Raw genomic sequence first — 14,212 nt, 5'->3', positions numbered from 1 at the left:
ACTGTTGTTAGCGCAATAAATCTCATTTAGACCTCAAATTTTCATAGGCTTTTAATATGTCCAGAAATGCATCTCTAAATAAAACTGTTATGAGCTTTTTCTTATAAAAAAACTATTTTAAAATAATAGCAGGGACTTCCCTGGTGGTCCCGTGGTTAGGAATCTGCCTAAGCATGCAGGGGACTCCAGTTCCATCTCTGGTGAGGGAATTAAGATCCCTCATGCTTCAGAGCAACTAAGCCACAATTAGAGAGCCCCTGCATTGTAAAGGAAGATGGGTGCCTCATGCCACAACTAAGACCCAATGCAGCAAAATAAGTAACAAAATAATTTCAAACATAAAAATATATATAAATGGTGTCCAAAAAACCCAGTACCCTTTTTTTATATTCACCTACTTTAACATTTTACCCTATGTTTCATCATTTACTTTATATCTTTCAATATACCACTAAGAACATTCCCTTATATAATCATAGTACATTTATCAACTACGGTGAAGTAAACATTGATCCAATATTTTATCTAATCTGCCATCTGTGTTCCAGTTTTGTCAGTTAACCAAATAACGTCCTTTGTAACATCTTCCCTCCAGCACAAGATCTGGTGCATGGTCTGACATTATACATTTTTTTTTTTTAAGAGCCCACAGCTTATTTATTTGATCATTTTTTGTATTTAAAGTACTCCTGCACTCCTTGTTAATGGGGAAGGAGCCCAATTATATGGTAGTGTGAAAATTCTTTGGGATTGCCCTTCTTTGGGGTTGGAATGAAAACTGAACTTTTTCAGTCCTTGGCCATTGCCGAGTTTTCTAAATTTGTGGCATATTGAGTGGAGCACTTTCACAGCATCACCTTTTAGGATCTGAAACAGCTCAGCTGGAATTCTATCACTTCCTCTAGCTTTGTTCCCAGTAATGCTTCCTAAGCCCCACTTGACTTCGCACTCCAGGATGTCTGGCTCTGGGTGAGTGGCCACATCATCATGGTTATCCAGGACATTATGACTTTTTTGTACAGTTCTGTGAATCCTTGCCAACTCTTCTTAAACCATTCTGCTTTCATTAGGTCCTTAACAAAAAGACCTTTGGTCCTTTATTGTGCCCATCTTTGCATGAAATGTTCCCTTAATATTTTCAATTTTCTTGAAGAGATCTTATCTCTCCCATTCTATTGTTTTCCTCTATTTCTTTGCATTGTTCACTAAAGAAGGCTTTCTTATCTCTCCTTGTTATTTTCTGGAATTCTGCATTCAGTTAGGTGTATCTTTCCCTTTCTTCCTTGTCTTTCACGTCTCTTCTCTCAGCTATTTCCTAAGCCTTCTCAACCTCTTTACTTTCCTGCATATTTTTTCCTTTTGGATGGTTTTGATCACCACCTCCTATACAATGTTACAAAAAAATCTGTCCATGTTCTTCAGACATTCTGTCTACCAGGTCTAATCCCTTGACTCTATTCATCACCTCCCTGTATAATCATAAGGGATTTGATTTAGGTCATACCTGAATAGCCTACTGGTTTCTTCCCTATTTTCTTCCATTTAAGTCTAAAATTTGCAATAAAGAGCTCATGATCTGAGCCACAGTCAGCTCCAGGTCTTGTGTTTGCTGACTGTATAGAGCTTCTCCGTCCTTGACTGCAAAGAATATAATCAACTTGATTTTGGTATTAACCATCTGGTGATGACCATGCGTAGAAAGGTTTGTGTTGTTGGAAGAAGGTGTTTCCTATATTTCCAGTGTGTTCTCTTGTGTTCTCAAGCAGTACTTTTAAACAAAATTTTCTTATTCAGCAAAGAATCTATAGATGGTGACTGCAGCCATGAAATTAAAATACCCTGGCTTCTTGGAAGAAAAGCTATGACAAACCTAGACAGCATATTAAAAAGCAGAGGCATCACTTTGCCAACAAGGATCCATATAGACAAAGCTATGGGCTTTCCAGTAGTCATGTACAGATGTGAGAGTTGGACCATGAAGAAGGCTGAGCACCGAAGAATTGATGCTTTCAAGCTGTGGTGCTGGAGAAGACTCTTCAGAGTCCCTTGGACAGCAAGGAGATCAAACCAGTCAATCCAAAAGGAAATCAACCCTGGATATTCATTGGAAGGACTGATGCTGAAGCACCAATACTTTGGCCACCTGCTGAAAAGAGCCAACTTACTGGAAAAAACGCTGACGCTGGGAAAGACTGAGGGTAGAACGGGGTGACAGAAGATGAGAGCGTTGTATGGCATCATCAACTCAATGGACATGCGTTTGACCAAACTCGTAGGGCAGGGAAGCCTGGCTGGCCATGCTGCAGTCCATGGGGTCCCAGAGAATTGGCCACGACTCAGCGAGTGAACAACAGCAAAAAAAGAAACTGGGTAACGTGATCTCCCCCAGTTACGGAATTCCAGCTCTGACCTCCAGCCTGAAGCTCTTTTCCACCTCAGAAAGGTGCTTGGGTCAGCAAGAGGTCTAAAAAAAACAGGCAGGAGCTGGGTGGATGTGCTTTCCCTTCTGCACAGGAGTGGATGGGTGGTCCAGGTGGGGTCTGAGAGAGGGTCTGCGTCCTGGGCCTGGTGTGTGTGGGGAGGGGCGGGTGGCGACTCAGACGCCCACTAAACTCCTGAGACGAACTGCCAGGACTCTCGGCCCCTCAATGAATGACTTAAAGAAGCTACGCAGAAAGACCCCATCCCAGAAACCTAGCAGGGAATCCCGCCCAGGACCCGCGCCTGCGCGGTGGCGCCCCGCACCAACTTTCCTTCCCAAGACCCCCGCATCCTGCGCCTGCGCACTAAGACCCGCTTCCCGCAGACCACCGACCCTGGAGACCTTTTGTTCTTCAGTCGCTCAGTCGTGTCCGACTCTTTACGATCCCATGGACTGCAGCACGCCAGGCTTCCCTGTCCACATCTCCGGGAGTTTGTTCAAACTCATATCCATTGAGTCATACCTTTTCTTGAGTGCTGCTGTCCAAGACGTCACAAAGAGTCGAACACGCCTGACCGACTGAGCAACTGAGAGGCGAGAAACTGGTTCGTAGTTAAACCCGTTGTCTCTCCCTTCCCATTCTGTGAACTATAAACCTTCCGACCCTACAGAGAAGGGACTCTATCCTCGGGGTTTCCCTGGCGCTGGCTGGCGACCGGGTAGCACGGAGGGTTGTGGGTGGGCGCACCCGGAGACCACGTGGCGGGCGTCCGCCAATCAGCACGCAGACCGCACTTTGCGGCTCGGCCTCAAACAAACTACCGTGAGGCGAGAGCGGCCTGTGGGGCCCCGCCCCCTCGCCTGGGTCTGGGGCCCCGCGAGACGGCGGGCGGGTGGGGGCGCCGAGAGCGGGGGCGAGGCGCAGTGGTCCAGTGACGGCCGGCCTCGCTTATTCGGGGTGCTAGCCGCAGAGCGGTGGACCCCGCAGCAGCTAGGCGGGGGCGAGGGCGAGGGGCTGCCCGACCGGCGGGGAGGGGGAGCCCGCGGCCGGGGGACGCGGGGGGAGGAGGGGGCGGGCTCCCAATCCGGTTCCATCCGATTCTCCCACCACCCCCGCCGCGGGTCCCAGCAGCTCGGGCGGCGGGAGGAGCAGCAGCGGTCAAGCTACTCAGCTTCGCGAAGGCTCTCGGCGCGCCGCGGCCCTCAGGCACCCGGCTCTCGCCCGCCCCGCCGCCACGATGCCCAAGAGGAAGGTGAGCAGTGGCCGCGTCCCGCACAAGCCGACTCCGCCGCGCGGCCGTCCTCAGAGCCCCGGCCCGCCGCTTCCTCTGCAGCCGGTGGGCTGGGGAGGCGGCCGGACCTGCGGTGAGCGGGCGGCCGGAGGAGCTTGGGTGGGCGATCCGAAAGGTGCGGTGAAGGCCGCTGATGTCACACGCCCGTGGCCGCTGGGCGTCAGGGCAGTATTGTTCGCGAGCTACGCCCACCGGTTGTCTTTTTCCTCCTGCAGGTCATCTCCGCGGAGGGGTCAGTAAAGGAGGAGGTAAGGCGCCATCCCGCTCAGTTCCCGGGGGTGGTCTCGGTTTGCACCATACCACGCATTCCTTGCTCGTTTTATATCCTTCCAGAGCTCAAGAGGAGATTGGCGAAGCTATCAGCTGTAGGTAAAGCAAGGCCCCTAACCTCTCTTTTTCTTGGGGTTCAACCCAGGGAAGAAATTGAGTGTTGTTAGGTATTGGCAAACAGTAACTGTGGTTTCAGAAGGTGAATTTTAAATCATTATAACTAGGCTCAAACATGTTTACTAATCAAAGTAGGAACCATCACAATCAACACGTTGTTGCCAATGAGAAATGTCTGTTTATTCCTTTAGTGTATAAAACCCTGATTTGGGATTCCATGAACTCTTGGAAAACATTTTCTTAGTCATTCTGGTTGTGGAAGCAGCTTTTGTGCAAATAGTTGTCAAGAAACGAAGAAGTGGCTGGCAAGAGGGTAGGTAAATATGGCAGCAAATTAGGCAAAACTTTGTAGCCCAATGCATAAAACTTCTGAAGCATGGTTGTGCCACCTGTGGTCTGGCATTGTCATGGAGAATAATTGGGCCCTTTTTGTTGACCAGTGCTGGCTGCAGGCTCTGCATTTTTTGGTGCATCTCATTGATTTGCTGAGCATACTTCTCAGATGTAATGCTTGCACTTGGATTCAGAAAGCTGTAGTGGATCAGACCCGCAGCAGACCACCAAACAATGACCATGACATTTTTTTTGGTACAAGTTCAGGGATTCCTCTTGATCCAACCACTGAACTGGTCACTGCTGGTTGTTGGATAATAATCCAGTTTTTGTGGCTCGTCACAGTTGGGTTGAGATATGGTTCATTGTTGTTGCATTTAGACAGCACTTCAAATCACGATTCTTTTGATCTGAAGTCTGTTCGTGAGGCACGCACTCATCGAGCTCTTTCACCTTTCTAATTTGCTTCAAATGCCAAATGACGGTAGAATGGTTGATGCTGAATTCTTGGGCAACTTTTTGTGTAGTTGTAAGAGGATCACCTTTGATGATGCTCTCAGTTGGTAGCTGTCAACTTCTGATGGCCAGCCACTACACTCCTCATCTTCAAGTCCCTTGTCTCCTTTTCGAAACTTCCTGAACCACTACTGCACTGTACTTTCCTTAGTACCTGGGCCAAATGTGTGTGCAATCCATTTTGAACTTGAATAAAAAAGTCACTCTAATTTGCTTTTTCTCTTAACATCACTTTTGTAGTATAAGATAAATAGCAAGTAATAAATCATAACAAAAGTTTGAAAAGCGATAAATGCACATTATATTCATGTATAATGAATATTCATGTAACCTCATTAAATTTTTAACGTATCCCTATATCAAACAGCCAAGTTCAACAATGCAAAACCACAGTTACTTTTGCACCAACCTAATAACTTTACCTTTTACAAATCTACTCCTTCAAAAATGGAAATGAAGCCAAATGGGCAGCAGGAAAGGTAGGTTTCAAACTCACCTTTGAAGACCATGGTGTCTTCGAAATGTTCCAGTGCTGCTAATGCATACTGCTGGCCACTGACATCTTGACTGTGAGTATCTCAAAATCAACCAGAGTTTGGTGTCATAGCCTCTTGAAAAGTAGGAGTTTTATCTTATTCACCACTTTTTAAGTTTGTGTTATAATAGGTTCACTAAACAACGTTGTTTCTGGTCTGGGTAAAATACAGTAGATATAGTCATTGTCCTGTGGCTTCCCTAGTGGCTCAGGGGTAAAAAAATCCCCCTGCAGTGCAGGAGCCTCAGGAGATGTGTGTTCTATCCCTGGGTCAGGAAGATCCCCTGGGAAAGGGAATGGCAACCCACTCCAGTATTCTTTCCTGGAGAACCCCATAGACAGAGGAGCCTGGTGGGCTACAGTCCATAAGGTCGCAAAGAGTCAGACATGACTGAAGCAATTTGGCACAGTCATTTACCTGGCTTTTGGTAATATTAATATAATGTATCAGATTAATGCTACTGCAGAATTTGGGAAATTTAAGACAGCTGAAAATACTGAAGAATAACCTTTGCTTACCAGGGAAATCCATTCTTTCCATTGTGTGTATTTTGGTTAGTATATCTGTTGGTTACATGCTTGTACTTCCTCATATGACAATATCAGCAAAGCTAGGGCTGAGGCCAGGAAATGGGCAATGTGTAACTTTTTGCAAGTAAGGTTCCTAGGGCAAGATAGGGGGTCATACCTTACGTGCAGGGGGAGATCAAGAGGTGTGTTCTTTGAGAACATGACCAACAATCTTCTAAAATTATTTTATGTACAGTAATGTGTATTATTGGTAAGTCATGTTGCTTTTTGTGGCCCCGTGGACTGTAGCATACCAGGCTTCCCCGTCCTTCACTATCTCCTGGAAATGCTCAAACTTAAGTCCATCGAGTTGGTGATGCTAACCAACCATCTCATCCTCTGTTTCCCCCTTCTCCTTCGCCCTTGATCTTTCCCAACATCGAGGTCTTTTCCAGTGAGCTGCCGTTTCACCTGACGTAGCCAAAATTTTGGAGCTTCCCCTTCAGCATCAGTCCTTCCAATGAATATTCAGGGTTGATTTCCTTTAGAATTGACTGGTTTGAAGCTGTCCAAGTGACTCTCCAAGAGTCTTCTCCAGGACCACAATTTGAAAGGATTAGGCACTCAGCCACCTTTAAGGTCTAACTGTGACATCTGCACATGACTACTGGAAAAACCATAGCTTTGACTCTTGGGACCTTGTCAGCAAAGTGATGTCTCTGTTTTTTAATACTCTGTATAGGTTTGTAATAGCTTTTCTTCCAAGGTGCAAGTGTCTTAGTTTCATGACTGCACTCACTGTCCACAATGATTTTGGAGCCCAAGAAAATAAAATCTGTCACTGTTTCCACTTTTTTCTCCTTCTAGTTGCCATGAAGAAATGGCACCAGATGCCATGATCTTAGTCTTTTGAATTTTAATCCAGCTTCTTCACGCTTCTCTTTAGTCCTCATCAAGAGACTCTCTAGTTTCTCTTCACTTTCTGCCATTAGAGTGGTATCATCTGCGTATCTGAGGTTGTTGATATTTCTCCTGGCAATCTTGATTCCAGCTTGTGATTCATCCAGCCCAGGATTTCACATGATATACTCTGCATAGAAGTTAAATAAGCAGGGTGACAATATACAGTTTTGACATACTCCTTTCCCAATTTTGAACCAGTGGATTGGTCCATGTCTGGTTCTAACTGTTGCTGCTTGACCTGCATACAGATTTCTCAGGAGACAACTATGTTGGTCTGTCCATTTCTTTTAAGAATTTTCCACAGTTTGTTGTGATCCACATAGTTAAAGGCTTTAGCATAGTCATTGAAGCAGAAGTAGTTGTTTTTCTGGAATTCCCTTGTTTTTCTGTGATCCAGCAGATGTTGGCAATTTGATCTCTGGTTCCTCTGCCTTTTGGAACCCACCTCGTGCATCTGGAAGTTCTCAGTTCACATACTGCTGAAGCCTACTTTGAAGGATTTTGATCATTGCCTTACTAGAATATGAAATGAGCACAGTTGTGCAGTAGTTTGAACATTCTTTGGCATTGCCCTTCTTTGGGATTGGAATGAAAACTGACCTTTTCCAGCCCTGTGGCCATTGCTGAGTTTTCCAAATTTGATGGCATACTGGGTGCAGCACTTTAACAGCATCATCTTTTAGGATTTGAAATAGCTCAGCTGCAGTTCCGTCACTTCCTCTACTTTTCTTTGCAGTAAGCCTCCCTAACCCCGACTTGACTTCACACTCCAGCATGTCTGGCTCTAGGTGAGTGACCACAACATTGTGGTTATCTGGATTATTAAGACCTTTGTGCATAGTTTTTCTGTGTATTCTTACCACCTCTTTTTAATTTCTTCTGCTTCTTAGATCCTTACTGTTTCTGTCCTTTATCATGTCCATCCTTGCATGAAATGTTTCTTTGATAACTAATTTCTTGAAGAGATCTCCAGTCTTTCCCATTCTATTGTTTTTCTCTCTTTGGGATGGTTTTGGTCACCACCTCCTGTACACTCTTACAGACTTGTCCAAAGTTCCTCAGGCACTCTGTCTACCAGAGTCTATTCCTTGAATCTGTTCATCATCTCCACTGTATAATCATAGGGATTTGATTTAGGTCCTACCTGAAAGGCCTACTGGTTTTCCCTACTTTCTTCTATTTAAGGCTGAATTTTGGAATAAGGAACTCGTGATCTGAGCCATAGTTAACTCCAGGTCTTGTTTTTGCTGACTGTATAGAGGGGCTCCATCCTTCACTGCAAAAAATATAATCAATTGATTTCAATATTAACCATCTGGTGATGTCCATGTGTAGAGTCATCTCTTGTGTTGTTGGAAAAGGGTGTTTGCTATGACCTGTGTATTCTCTTGACAAACCCTATTAGCCTTTGCCCTACTTCATTTTGTACTCCAAGGTCAAACTTACCTGTTACTCTGGGTGTCTGTTAACTTCCTTAGCTTTGCATTTCAATCCAGTGATGAAAAGGATATTTTTTGGTGTTAGTTCTAGAAGGTTTTGTAGGTCTTCATAGAACCGGTCAACTTCAGCTTCTTCAGCATTTGTGGTTGGGGCGTAGACTTGGATTACTGTGATGTTGAATGGTTTTTCTTGGAAAGGAACTGAGATCATTCTGTCATTTTTGAGGCTGCACACAAATACTGCATTTCTGATTCTTCTGTTGACTGTGAGGGCTACTCCATTTCTTCTAAGGGATTCTTAGCCACAGTAGTAGATATAATGGTCACCTGAATTAAATTTGCCCGTTCCCATCCATTTTAGTTCACTGATTCCTAAGATGATGTTTTCTCTTGCCATCTGCTTGACCACGTCCAATTTACCTTGATTCATGGACTTAACATTCCATGTTCCAATGCAGTACTGTTCTTTATAGCATTGGGTTTTACTTTCTTCACCAGATATGTCCGAAACTGAGTATTGTTTCTGCTTTAGCTGAGCCTCTTCATTATTTCTGGAGCTATTAGTAATTGTCCTCTGCTCTTCCCCAGTAGTATATTGGACACCTTCCAACATGGGGGGCTCATCTTTCATTGTCATATCTTTTTTTCATTTTTACATAGTTCATGGAGTTCTCGTGGCCAGAATACTGGAGTGGTTTACCATTCTTTTCTCCAGTAGATCATGTTTTGTCAGAATTCACTATGACCTGTCCTTCTTGGGTGGCCCTGTGAGGCATGGCTCATAGCTTCATTGAGTTATGCAAGCTCCTTCTCCACAACAAGTCACTGACTTATGAAGGAAGGAAGAGAAGTGAAAAGCAAGGGAGAAAGGGAAAGGTTTACCCAGCTGAATCCAGAGTTCCAGAGCAACATGAAGACCTTCTTCAATGAACAATGCAAAGAAATATAGGAAAACAGCAGAAAGGGAAAAACTAGAAGTCTCTTCAAGAAAATTAGAGATATCAAAGAAACATTTCATGCAGAGAAGGGCACAATAAAGGACAGAAATGGTAAAGACCTAATAGACACAGAAGAGATCAAGAAGAGACGTCAAGAATACACAGAAAAACTGTACAAAAAAGATCTTAATGACGCGGATAACCACGATAGTGTGGTCACTCACTCAGAGCCAGACATTCTGGAGTGTAAAGTCAAGTGGGCCTTAGGAAGCACTGCTTCAAGTAAAGCTAGTGGAGATGATGGAATTCCAGCAGAGCTATTTAAAATCCTAAATGGTGATGCTATTTAAGTTCTACACTCAATATATTAGCAAATTTGGAAAACCAAGCAGTTGCCACAGGACTGGAAAAGGTCAATTCATCCCAATTCCCAAGAAGGGCATGAGTAAAAAATGTTCAAACTACTGGCCAGTTGCACTCATTTCCCGTGCTAGTAAGGTTATGCTCAAAAGCCTTTAAGCTAGGCTTCAGCAGTACATAAACTGAAACTTCCAGATATTCAAGCTGGGTTTAGAAAAGGTGGAGGAACCAGAGATCAAATTGCCAGGATTCACTGGATCATAGAGAAATCAAGGTTATTCCAGAAAAACATCTATTTCTGTGTCATTGACTACCATAAAGCCCTTGACTGTGTATCATAACAAACTGTGGAAAACTCTTTCAAGAGATAGGAATACCAGACCATCTTCCTGTCTCCTGAGAAATCTTCATGCAGGTCAAGAAGCAACAGTTAGAATCTTTTATGAAACAACTGACTGGTTCAAGACTGAGAAAGGAGTATGACAAGGCTGTTTATTGTCACCCTGCTTTTTTAATTTATACGCAGAGAACATCATGGGAAATGCTGGGCGATGAGTTACAAGCTGGGATCAAGATTGTTGGGAGAAATATCAACAACCTCAGATACACAGATGACACCACTCTAATGATAGAAAGTGAAGAGGAACTAAAGAGCCTCTTGATGAGGGTGAAAAGAGGAGAGTGAAAAAGCCAGCTTTAAACTCAATATTAAAAATCTAAGTTCATGGCATCTGGTCCCATCACTTCATGGCAAATAGAAGGGGGAAAGGTGCAAACAGTGACAGATTTCCTCTTCTTGGGCTCTGAAATCACTGTGTATGGTAACTTCAGCCATGAAATTAGAAGATGATTGTTTCTTGGCAGGAAAGCTATGACAAACCTAGACAGTGTATTAAAAAGCAAAAACATTGCTTGACTGACAAAAGTTTGTATAGTCAAACCAGTAGTCATGTATGGATGTGATAGTTGGACCATAAAAAAGGCAGAGCATCAAAGAAATGATGCTTTTGAACTCTAGTGCTGGAGAAGAATCTTGAGAGTTCCTTGGATAGCAAGAAGATCAAACCGGTCCATCCTAAAGGAAATCAACCCTGAATACTCATTGTAAAGACTGAAGCTCCAATACTTTCACCACCAGATGTGAATAGCCTACTCTCTGGGAAAGACCCTGATGCTGAGAAAGATAGAAGGAGAAGGGGATGACATAGGATGAGACGGTTGGATGGCATTACTAATTCAATGGACATGAACTTGGGCAAACTCCAGGATATGGTGAGGGACAGGGAGGCCTGGCATGCCACAGTCCATGGGGTCACAGAATTGGACACAACTTAGCAACCAAATACACACAGAGTGGAGTGTAAGAATTTTAGTGCTTTTCCAATAGAAGGTTCTGTTTTGTGATCTTTATAAAAGGATTCAGGGAAGGTATAGGCATAGTATGTCAGCTTAGAATTTCTCAGACCAGAAAAATTGGAAGAATTCTGTACGAAAATTCAGTAAAGGGAAATTTCATGAAGGTGGGGAAAAAATAGTGGATCTTGTTGCAAAATATCTGCATGAAAAGTTTACTATTATTATGTATCTTTATTTGCTTTTTCAGTAAACCAGTTGGCTGAAATAGTATGCCTATTTTATGTTACATCTTATTTATCTGGTTTTATTTTGATCTCCCCTAAAAGTTTCTTTTTGTTGTTGTTAATAAAAAGAGTTCAGGAACTTCCCTGTGGTCCAGTGGTTAAGACTCCCAAGTTCCCAATGCAGGGAGCCCAATTCCTTCCCTGGTTAAGGAACTAAGATCCCACATGCTGATCTGAGCCGCAAAAAGAGGGTAGGGGGAAGAAAAGATTTTACTTCCAGTTCGGCTTTGGACATCAGATGTAAATAATGTTTTTCTTCCTCCCATGGAGAGGCCAGCAGGTAAGTTTTTGCATGTTCCTTGAGAAACAAACCTGTTGGTTTAGTTTTCCCAAAGGAAAAATGATGGGGAAAGGAAGGAGCTTTTTTCCCTTTAGTTGTCTTTGTAATTGATCCATTTTGAAGGCTTAAACAGAAGGTAAAGCTTTTGGTATCTTTAATACCATGATGCAGACATGTAGATTTATTTTGTTTCCTCTTGCTTTCTAGCTATTAGTTAAAAGTAGTATTATTTCAGTACAGGATATGTTCAGTTTTAAGGTTTCACATTTGTATGTTACTATGATAGTGATTATAAAATTAGTGAGAAATCGAAAAGAAATAAGATTGTTAAGAATGTTTTTAAATACAGAAACAATTGTGACACTTCATGGTATCAGTGTGTGTAGCAGTGTTGTCCCAAATCTGTTTGTTATTAGGTAATTTATTATTTATTCTAAAGATACTGAATTGCTAGTGGTTGTCATGCTGTCATGTATGAAATGCCACTATTGGCACAGAATCTATTCCACTAATTTTTTTCCCCATCTTAGCACTGAAGTTGTGAGATCTGCTTTTGTAGCTGTTTAATGCAGGTATTGGTCAGTATTGTAAAACTCATTAGTGACTTAATTTGGCTGTAAACTACCTTCTCTACTTAAAGGAAATAAATATTTGTTACATTTCTCCTTCCCCATTGGTGAATGGTATCCAAAAATACTGTTGTATTGATTGGTGCAAAAGTTATTGTGGTTTTTGCATTGTTCAAATTTTCCGTTTGATATTGGAATATATTCTTAAATGTGGTTTTGTTATACATCACTTTAATGGGCATTTCTTGATTTATGTTTTTTTCCTAATGACTTACTATTTGCTGTTTATGTTGATTTTAGGCTATGGAAATGATGTTAGAGAAAAAGCAAATTCGAGCAATTTTCTTATTCGAGTTCAAAATGGGTCGTAAAGCAGCAGAGACAACTCGCAACATCAACAACGCATTTGGCCCAGGAACTGCTAAGGAACGTACGGTGCAGTGGTGGTTTAAGAAGTTTCGCCAAGGAGATGAGAGCCTTGAAGATGACGAGCGTAGTGCACGGCCATCAGAAGTTGACAACGATCAATTAAGAGAAATCATTGATGCCGATCCTCTTAAAACTACACGAAAAATTGCCGAAGAACTCAAGGTCAACCATTCTACAGTCGTTCGGCATTTGAAGCAAATTGGAAAGGTGAAGAAGCTCAATAAGTGGGTGCCTCATGAGCTGACCGAAAATCAAAAAAATCGTCGTTTTGAAGTGTCATCTTCTCTTATTCTACGCAACAACAACGAACCATTTCTCGATCGGATTGTGACATGCCACGAAAAGTGGATTTTATCTGATAACCGGCAACAACCAGCGCAGAGGTTGGATCGAGGGAAAACTCTGAACTTGTACCCAAAAAAGATCATGGTCACTGTTTGGTGGTCTGCTGCCGGTCTTATCCACTATAGCTTTCTGAATCCTGGCGAAACCATTACATCTGAGAAGTATGCTCAACAAATCAACGAGATGCACCAAAAACTACAACACCTACAGCCAGCATTGGTCAACAGAAAGGGCCCAGTTCTTCTCCATGACAACGCCCGACCACATGTTGCACAACCAGCCCTTCAGAAGTTTAATGAATTAGGCTATGAAGTTTTGCCTCATCCGCCATATTCACCTGACCTCTTACCAACAGACTACCACTTTTTCAAGCATCTTGACAACTTTTTGCAGGGTAAACACTTCCACAACCAGCAGGATGCAGAAAATGCTTTCCAAGAGTTTGTCAAATCCCGAAGCACAGGTTTTTACGCTACTGGAATAAACGAACTTACTTCTCGTTGGCAAAAATGTGTTGATTGTAATGGTTCCTATTTTGACTAATAAAGATGTGTTTGAGCCTATTTATAATAATTTAAAATACATGTTCCAAAAGTGCAATTACTTTTGCACTAAATAAACAATTTGTTGTTTGTAAGCCACCCAGTCTATGGCATTTTTGTTACAGCAGCCCCATCATATTAAAACACTTCCTTTCCATATTTGGAAAGGCATACTTCACTGGGAGCAGGAAAGAATAATGTGACCAGGTTCCTCCTGGCTTAATGCTCTTTTTAAAATAACAGTAAGTACATTGGACTGCTGGAAAGGAAAGCTTATAACAATAATAATGCCAGTGATCTTGTAACAAGTATTTATACAGTCATGTATCCATAAATACAGTCGTGTATCCATAAAGTATGCACGCAGGCTAGAAACAAGCACTGCATGATAAGATCTATATCTGTTGTTCATCCTTGGGCTCTTTGTGTTGCAGCATTTCCGGCCAACTTATTAAACAGAGTGGTCCTCAAGAGCTCTTGTATCAGGGCCCATATCTTTGTTCTCTGCATCCCTTACATCTCATCCTTCTGCAGCTTGGATATCCAGCATAGTAGTGAACAGAGGCATTTAAGTCTCTGACCATCGTCTCCCCTCTCACCTTCTTTTGCACGCTGGCTCACAGATGCCCTTGTTTATATTCAGTCTTCACCACATGAACAAACTGGCCCAGAGACTGGGCTTCTTGGGATGCAGTACAGCACAGCCCAGCAC

At 42.9% G+C, this 14,212-nt stretch overlaps 1 protein-coding gene across 1 annotated transcript; it reads left to right on the top strand.

Moving 5' to 3' along the window:
* Positions 1 to 2,309: 2,309 nt before the first annotated feature.
* LOC122445163 (histone-lysine N-methyltransferase SETMAR-like) lies at positions 2,310 to 13,599 on the top strand. The gene is made up of 5 exons (XM_043474128.1): positions 2,310 to 2,451; positions 3,094 to 3,448; positions 3,492 to 3,675; positions 3,930 to 3,962; positions 12,485 to 13,599. Exons 1-5 carry the CDS (start codon positions 2,310 to 2,312, stop codon positions 13,499 to 13,501), a joined length of 1,731 nt encoding a protein of 576 aa, XP_043330063.1. The 3' UTR covers positions 13,502 to 13,599.
* The last annotated feature ends 613 nt before the right edge of the window (positions 13,600 to 14,212 follow it).

This window comes from Cervus canadensis, chromosome 7 (genome assembly GCF_019320065.1).
Source record: "Cervus canadensis isolate Bull #8, Minnesota chromosome 7, ASM1932006v1, whole genome shotgun sequence".
Classification (NCBI taxonomy): Eukaryota; Metazoa; Chordata; class Mammalia; order Artiodactyla; family Cervidae; genus Cervus; species Cervus canadensis.
The sequence above is the reverse complement of the archived record's forward strand: the minus strand, read 5'-3'. Positions and strand labels throughout refer to the sequence as shown.